At 38.9% G+C, this 8,094-nt stretch overlaps 2 protein-coding genes across 2 annotated transcripts in view; one reads left to right on the forward strand and one right to left on the reverse strand.

The window, feature by feature from the left end:
* Nucleotides 1–8,094, reverse strand: part of LOC106513909 (E-selectin) — a 22,490-nt gene that overhangs the window by 2,373 nt on the left and 12,023 nt on the right. Inside the window, exons 2-9 of the mRNA XM_014002966.1 lie at nt 2,199–2,386; nt 2,031–2,100; nt 1,524–1,928; nt 1,314–1,418; nt 1,032–1,223; nt 756–947; nt 449–637; nt 176–355 (exon numbers count right to left, since the gene is read on the reverse strand). Coding sequence (XP_013858420.1) covers nt 176–355; nt 449–637; nt 756–947; nt 1,032–1,223; nt 1,314–1,418; nt 1,524–1,928; nt 2,031–2,061 — 1,294 coding nt within the window. The 5' untranslated portion in view covers nt 2,062–2,100; nt 2,199–2,386. The remainder of the gene's footprint in view (nt 1–175; nt 356–448; nt 638–755; nt 948–1,031; nt 1,224–1,313; nt 1,419–1,523; nt 1,929–2,030; nt 2,101–2,198; nt 2,387–8,094) is intronic.
* Nucleotides 4,105–7,141, forward strand: si:dkey-51e6.1. Its single transcript, XM_014002967.1, has 3 exons — nt 4,105–4,297; nt 6,556–6,680; nt 6,759–7,141. Exons 1-3 carry the CDS (start codon nt 4,156–4,158, stop codon nt 6,849–6,851), a joined length of 360 nt encoding a protein of 119 aa, XP_013858421.1. The 5' UTR covers nt 4,105–4,155; the 3' UTR covers nt 6,852–7,141.

The following is an 8,094-nucleotide window of genomic DNA, read 5'->3' on the forward strand; positions in this document are numbered from 1 at the left end:
ATTTTAATAACAACTAAAGGTGGCATAGATACTTTATTATGGTATAGTATTTAAATGTATGCGTAAGAAAAACATAATATTGCCCCTTTAAAAATAATCTCTAAAACCATTTTTTTGAACACGTACAAAATTCTTTCAAAATCAATGAAGTGATGCGATAAAAGCAGGGTTCTACCTTTGCAGGWGGGTCTGGCCTCGCTCCACCTTCCATCCTCAGAACACGTAACGCTGTTCGCTCCCTGCAGCTCAAAGCCTGGCTCACAGCTGAAGCTGCAGGTGGAGTTGGGTCGCAGTTCTGATCCACTGCACTGGATAACCATATGCGCTTCTGTTTCAGGTTTGTGGCAAGTGACAGCTGGTGGGGAGAGGTGAACAACAAATGCATTTAGAGCACCAGTAAAAGGAGTTGTTTCATCGAAGACGTTTAGACGTTTGAGCCTCTCCTCACCTGTACAGCGAGGCATGTTCTCGCTCCACTCAGCTGCAGCTGTGCAGGTGACCCTGCTCGGCCCCACCAGCTGGTAGCCGGCGTCGCAGCTGAAGCCGCAGCTCGTCTTGTAGCTGAACCTCGCTTCTGTTTCGTCCTCGCACCTAACGAAGCCYTCCTCCAAATCCAGGAGAGCGGGACACTGGACAGCTGCAYAGCAGAGAGAGAAACATCTTAAAACGAAGTATTTCATAAAGTCAGAGATCTTGGAACGATGAGAAACGATGCATTGAGATTGTAAAATAAGCTCGAGCAGGTGTGGACGTACCGACGCACGACGGCTGTGAGGCATTCCAGTTTCCCGAAGATTCGCAAAGCAAGATGTCCGACGAGGGTTCGCCCAGTTCGTATCCGTCGTCACAGGTGAACGTGCAGGTGGACTGATAGCTGGAGGGTCCCAGGGGGTCCGAGCACTTCATGGAGCCACTTGAAGGTGAAACCAGCTGCTTACATTGAACCACTGTAGATCGTAGGACAAAARGAGGATTAGATGAGAGTTTATAAAAGCATCTGTGTCTCGAGGGTTACAGCAGCTTTAACTCACATTCACATGCAGGAGACGCTTCAGTCCATCGTCCTTCCTCGTTGCATCTCTGAGGCCCTGCTGTGCTCAGCTGGTATCCTTCCTCGCAGAAATGCAGACACGAGGAGTTGTAGGCAAACTCTCCGAACTTATGAGTACAATCCACTCTTCCGTTCTGTGGGGCGATCACCTCCTCTTCGATACATTTAACAACTGCAAAATAAATTCAGTCAAAATCAACTTCAAGTCCCGCAAACTATAAATAATGTGAATTGAAATAAGGAAAATGTTGTATTTTATTACCATGRTGGCACTTATCTCCATAAAACCCCGGCAGGCACTCACACCTGTGGCTATTGATGGTTTCCACACATTCTCCATGAAGGCACGAGTCATTCTTACAGGCAGCTGGAGGAAAACGAAACAGTGTTATTGTTACAGAAGTTTGGCAAATCATTAAAATTGTACATTTTTTTTACAAACAAGTTGCCGAAACTAAAAAAAGGTCCTCACCTGAGTAGCACAAAGCCGTCTTTGCATTCTTGCACCACTCGTCGTTCCACTTTCCTGCCTGTTCTTTCCGTTTTATGTACATCTCAACGCAGTCCTCYGATTTGCCCACGTAGCGTTTATTCTTCCCATTGTTGGGTTCGCCTTTTGCCCAGTTGGTGGCTTCTGCTGTCAGAGACTTGTTCGTCCCGACCCAGGTCCAGACGTTCTTGACCTTGCGGATCCCGATCCAGTAGTATTTGTCTTTCCTGGGCAGCCAGCTGTTCAGGTGCCCAATCTCCTCCTGGTTCTGGATGGCCACCATGTCTGTGTAGTGTTCCTTGCACCAGGCCCGAGCCGTCTCCCAGTCCATGGTGGTGTTTGAGTAGAAGTAAGACCAGCACGTCACACCGCTCCACATGCACAGCACTGATCGTGCAAAACAGATTGAAAAAGTTAGTAATCATACATTTGAAACCGGTTTTCTAAAAGTTAAATGTGAGGCATTCTGTTTGTGTTAGGTTTACAAACCTGTGCACAGAAAGAAGCATGAAGAAGACATCTTAAATTTGCTGTTCTGCGATAATCCAACGCACAATATCTGCAAAAAGTCAACGGAAAATGCAAAAGTTTTTTTTAATACCAAACATGAATTAAATCTGAGCAGAAGAAAATATAAAATAATCTGTCTACACTCACCGATTTCTTATATAGATGAAGAGCAGCAAGAAGACTTGTGGTTCTTCTGAAGGATTCTGAGTTTCATGAGCCGAGGGTCCTGCTTTTATAACTCCCCTCGGCCCGGTCCAAGTTTCCTGGAAGCTGTCGTCACAATCTGACTTTTCGGTGGAATTTCCCTCCTCCCACGTCTGTCACAGCCCTGCCCTCTGCGGTGAAGAAAGTTATCCTATCAATTTGGTTTTTATTTTTTATTTATTTGGTCTTGATTTTGAGCAACATTAATGCTATTTTTATTTTACTTTTAGTTTCATTATTTATTTTAAAAAGTGGAAGTATTACATTTTAGAGAGAAATGGTGTTTGTGGTAACATACAAATGTCATTTTTCTAAGACCTAATTTTTTTATTATCATCATTTTGGCCACCATACTTGCAAACAAGGAGTTATGTAATATTTTATCTAAACAGATTAATTTGTAAAATTTTGGATTTTTTTAAACATCCTATATTCTCACTTAATATAAAAAAGTATAAGTAGTATAAGTATAAGTAAAAGATACAGTATTGTGTAACCAGACTAAACCACAGACATCAATTGTAACAAAAATAAAAAAAGACAAAAACACAAACAACCTCTATTATTTATTATTGCTTCAGAAAAGCTTTGGTCAAAATGAAATTCTGGTTTGTACCACGATGTGATGCTTTTCAGCTCTTTTCATTGTAAATATCTGGTTTTAAACAGACAAATTTCAGCGGCACATTGTGCAACATTCTTGTTTAAAACTTTACGAACTGTTAAAATCAGCACAGTCATTGTTCACAAGATATCTTATGAACTCATGGATGGAATAAAGTGAAATGTTCAGAAAATAATCATTACATGGACGCCTATCACTCTAGTTCAAGAAGGCCGCTACAGCTAATTGACCTTATCCTCAAAATGATTACAAAATTTCAGCATGAAACTATTTTAGCTGGCATTAAAGTCCGCAATATGGGACAAATATTTAGATCTTTTTTAAACGTAGCTCTATTTTTTTTGTATAAACTTCCTGATGATTCATATCCAATGCACATTAGCACAAGTACACAGTGTACCAAAAGCCAACACATGGACTGCTGCATGCCTTCACAGCGTATGAACATGCAGTAGACAGAGAACCAGGTGGAATGCACAAGGCTTCTGGAGAAGTGCCTTGGGATGGGAAAGGTGTTACAGAAAAGCAGGCGCCTGCTGGCTGCCTTTGTCTCAGTGATAGTTCACATCCTTCCTCTCTGGCTCAGGGCCCTGAACACGAGCCATTGCTCCTTAGCACCTCATAACCTCCACCTCTTCCCCAGAGAAAAAACAAAACAAAACAATATAAACTCTTTAATGAACTCACACAGAACAAAAGGGGAAATCAAGATCCAGCTCAGCAAAAAGGTCTGTTACAGGTTTAACTAAATGACACATTTTATTGTACTAATAGTTTAAAGACCTTTTTTAAATTTTGATTGTGCAGTGTGTTGTTTTTTTTATAAAGATTTCTATAAGGTAAACTTTATTTTTTAATGTCATTATATTACTTAATAACATAAGTTAATTGCATAAATATTCCCCAGCTAAAAACATCATAGTTCATGAACCAAATACTTCCCATCAAGATCTGGGATCATGTTGAGGAAATCAAGGGTCAAATGTGTGGCAGCAGGAAATGAACAAATCAAACACAGGAGGAAGAAGATCGTGTTAACACATGCAGCAAACACAGACCGGTGGAGTGGTTTTCACCCTAAATTAAATAAATGTCTGGAAAATTTGTTGGGGAAAAAAAAATCTGTTGCCATGCGAGGTCACCAGCGTGCACAAGCTTGCACGGAAACAAGTGTCCTGTCCCTTTAAGACCGGAAATAGAAAGTCCATATATGGTCCACAGCAAGCGAATCGGGTTGTTTTTGGCGGCGGACCCCGGAGAGATTCACAAGGCGATATGGCAGGATCTCTGGCTAATATCCCCGACGTAGAGATTGATCCCGAAGGAACTTTTAAGTACATTTTAGTCAGAGTGAAAGTGAAAGATGGCGATGCGCAGAAAGACATAGTGCGAGGCACCAAAAGTGCAGAGTACCACAGTAAGTTTTCTGCACGAGGAGCGAGAAGTTGCGCCTGTTGAAGGTTGCAGATCAAAGCAGATTGTTCTGTGCACGGTGACCTTTTTACTGTTAACAACTGACCTTTTTACAAGCATGCTCAAAGTCTGGGTATTATTGGTATTTTATCTAGACATATTCATGCTTCCGGTTCTTGAAATAGTCTGAACCAGGGGTTTGCACCTTTTTTAAAAGAAACGTTTCTGCTCCTTGGCTCATTTTGCACTGAAAACAGGCAATTTCTGATTCCTAATGTCGGTTCCGAAACAAAACATCGTTTTCTATTCTTGCACAATTCTTTATATTTTTATTATTAGTAGTTGTATCATGCTAGTTGGTGTTTTGTGTGTACTATATAGTTGGAAAAGTAACTAGTATGCGAACCTCTAGACTGATGCTGCTGTGACATCTGAATTTCCCCTCTGCGGGACAATAAATTCTATTCTATTCTATTCTATTCTATTCTATTCTATTCTATTCTATTCTATTCTATTCTAAAATGTGACCAGAGCTGCAAAACGTATCAACTGGTGACCCCCTTGTTGAAGGGGTATCTTTCTGGCTGCTGGTGGTGAAATAATAAGACAAAAAACCCCATAAATAAATAATACAAATGTTAATATTTATTATTTTTACACTTTAGAACAAGCGAAATGATTTTATTCATGTAAACAAGAAAAATACTGTTTATAAATTTAGCACAAAACTAAGTAAATTTGTGTTTAGTAAACTATTTCTTCTTCATAACGAAGCTTTTTGGTAATAAATTATATAATTAAAAGCCTGTTAATTTCCATTTTAAATGGTGCCACATTTGTAAGGAACATGCATTTGTGGGATGAGCAGTAGAGCTGAGTATGTGGTTTGTACATGAACTGCCACTGCCAAACAGCTTATGTTGCTGTTGCTACACTTGTGTTGAGCATCTGGTACCTCCGGGTGCTGCCAGTAAGGTGCCCACTATAAGATTTATTGCCAAGAATCATTGTTACAACAAAGAAACAGTCTACCAAACATACATTTCCTTTCTTTATGTGCTAATGTTAGTTTATACCAAATTTATCAAAAAAATTACAACTGACCTACACAGGCATATTTTTTTCTAATTCTTATAATCTAGTCTTATAGGCCTTTAAAGGTAACCCTGATGGATTTAAGAGAAATATCATATTTTAAGTTATAAAGTTGGATTATTGAAGTGGCCAACAGGCTGCTAAGCATGATCTAATCAACACACGTTTCACTCTTTGTAATATTGATCACTTATTTGCTAACAATTTGACAGGAAAACTGCTAAAGCTAGCCTTTTCTCTTGTGAGTATAAAACCAAATAAACATAACCTCACGTTAATTTTGGTTAAAGCTTCAAAGGGCTGCTGCAGAGAGAGCAGGGACATCCATTTGGCCCTAGAACTGCAGGTTGCAGACCCCTGGTCTAAACAATATTCATAGATACATGTTTCAGCTGTCATTCTGATTCTGGGGAACATTACAGGTTGAGAAAATTTCWGTATCACAATGTAAAATACCAATAAAACTAATTTATCACATAACAATAACAAAAAATGAAATGTAGTCAGTTTTACAGATATTGAGCTAAAAMCCAGTGTGGTAGCAGCTGAGACTCATCCTTAGCACACAGTTTCCATCTGGCACCAACTATGCTACATTCAAAGTTGCTTCAATTCTCTTTTCTATATTTTGGTGAACTTCATCAAGTCATCTTCAACATGCCTACATACCTAAAGGCATTAAGTTCCTACKTTGCGATTGGCTGATTAACAAGCAACTGGACAAGCGTATCTAATAAAGTGGCCGGTGAGAGCATCTCAGGAATAACTGGTCAAATTTTAATGGAATTCTCTAAATTACTTTGTGGTCCTTCATCTACAACTGATGAACCTTTGGAGTCAACCTGATTCAAGATGGCCGCCACAGTTAGCTGACTTGAGCAAACATAGATATAACTTCAACTCAGACATTTTTACAGATCTTGAGCTAAAGTTTGGTGTCTTAGTGGCAGAAACTCATCCCCACCACACACTCAAAAGGCTAAAAAGATTTTCATTTAAAACTCTTGCATTCAAGCAAATACCCTCCTTTAAGGAATGGACATTCTAATTTCTCATCATGCCACTGCTTTCAGATAATGTTGCCAGAGAGGTTTGCATTATATTAACAGTTTCCATGTTCTGGCTTAATGGATGTTAACCTTTTTTGAATGTTTCCTTTATTTCCAGATCACATATTTGACAAAGTCAACCCGGCTCTGGAGGCCTTGGGGATGGAGTGTAAATGCCTCGGAGGAGGGAAGATTGAGCACAACAGCAAGGAGAAGAAAATCAGGGTGTTTGGGGAGTCAACTGTAGGTTTATTCAAATATACAGACTAAAATACTTTGTTCAAATATGTCGTGCTAATATGTTTTCCTATCCATTTTCAGGCTTTTGGCAAAGCGGATCACTCTGTGTCTGTGGAGAAGCTGAAGATCGTCTTCAGCGACTATGAAATCACTTGGTCCGATGACAAGAAATGAGTYTATTAAACATAATCTGTCTGCTGTTATTTATGAGTTAAAATCTGGAAAACCACAAGCTAATGCCACCACTTTCTGTTCTGGTTTCATTTGATTCAGAAAGCAACATTTGTATTTTCTCTGAGTGAAATTTGTTTGATAAATTTGGTAAAGTATTTATGAATAGGAGTTGCCTAACCTCCTTACGTGTTTTTGAAAGTGAATCTGATTGTTTTCATTTATGTGAAATGTGAACCTTATTTTATAACCCATTTACCAAAGTCCTAAAATAAATTATTTTCTCCCCTTTTTTGTGTTGCCTTGGCTTCTTGTTCATTTGCATCCGTTTGTCAGGCGTAAAGTCCATACAGGAAGACGTGAGCAAGCTGGACTAAGGAATGTATCCTGTTTGTCTYAGGGAAAGTTTGTTTAAAAAAGACTGATAACAAAGTACTTTCTTTTTCCACTGTGACGGCACACTTTCATTTGTGTGATATTCTGTTTATAGAAATCCCCTATTAAAATAAATTCRTCAGCATTTCTCAGAAAATCGATAAAGATCGGATCTTCTGAAGRAGGGTTCTGTGTAAARTTTTAACTCGTAATAGCAAAAAAAAAAAAAAAGGAAAAACAGCATTCTACCTGGTGAAGATAGATCTTTGCTCTAGTTTGGTGAAATAGAGTTCATTTTTGACCAGATTTTTCTTTCACAAACCACAATGAAATTTATGACAAAGTTTAAAGATGGCGTGTGTTAGTACATCAGTCTGGTCATTAAACTCTACTCCTCCAAATTCAAGTCAGTTAAAGAGCTATCTACAATAGGTAAGATATGATTCATAACTTTTCTACAGAAATAACCAAATTAGTACATTTCAAAAGTAGGACAAAAATACAAATCAACTAAGAGTAAATGGACCTTTTATTTTTTTACGTCAGCATCATTGATATCTATACGGAAGCCAAGAGCAGCCATTTTCACTTAATTATTTTTCGATGGTTTTCTTGTGATAACGACATATGTCATCACAATAAAATAACGACATAGACTGTTTTCTCATGATAACGAGTTATGTTATTCTTGTGTATCATTCAGTAACCATGGAGATGGCACTATCCCCTCAGCTGGTGACCGATAAAGTTTGTTATATCATGAAGTTCAAGATGACTGTGTAAATGCCTGCTGAGCTGCAGTTGAGCCAGACGTCTCCTTAAATGACGAGGGCGGAAAGTTATCTGAAAGACAAACAGACTTCTCCATCAA

The sequence above is a fragment of the Austrofundulus limnaeus genome, unplaced genomic scaffold (genome assembly GCF_001266775.1).
Source record: "Austrofundulus limnaeus strain Quisiro unplaced genomic scaffold, Austrofundulus_limnaeus-1.0 Scaffold15, whole genome shotgun sequence".
Lineage (NCBI taxonomy): Eukaryota > Metazoa > Chordata > Actinopteri > Cyprinodontiformes > Rivulidae > Austrofundulus > Austrofundulus limnaeus.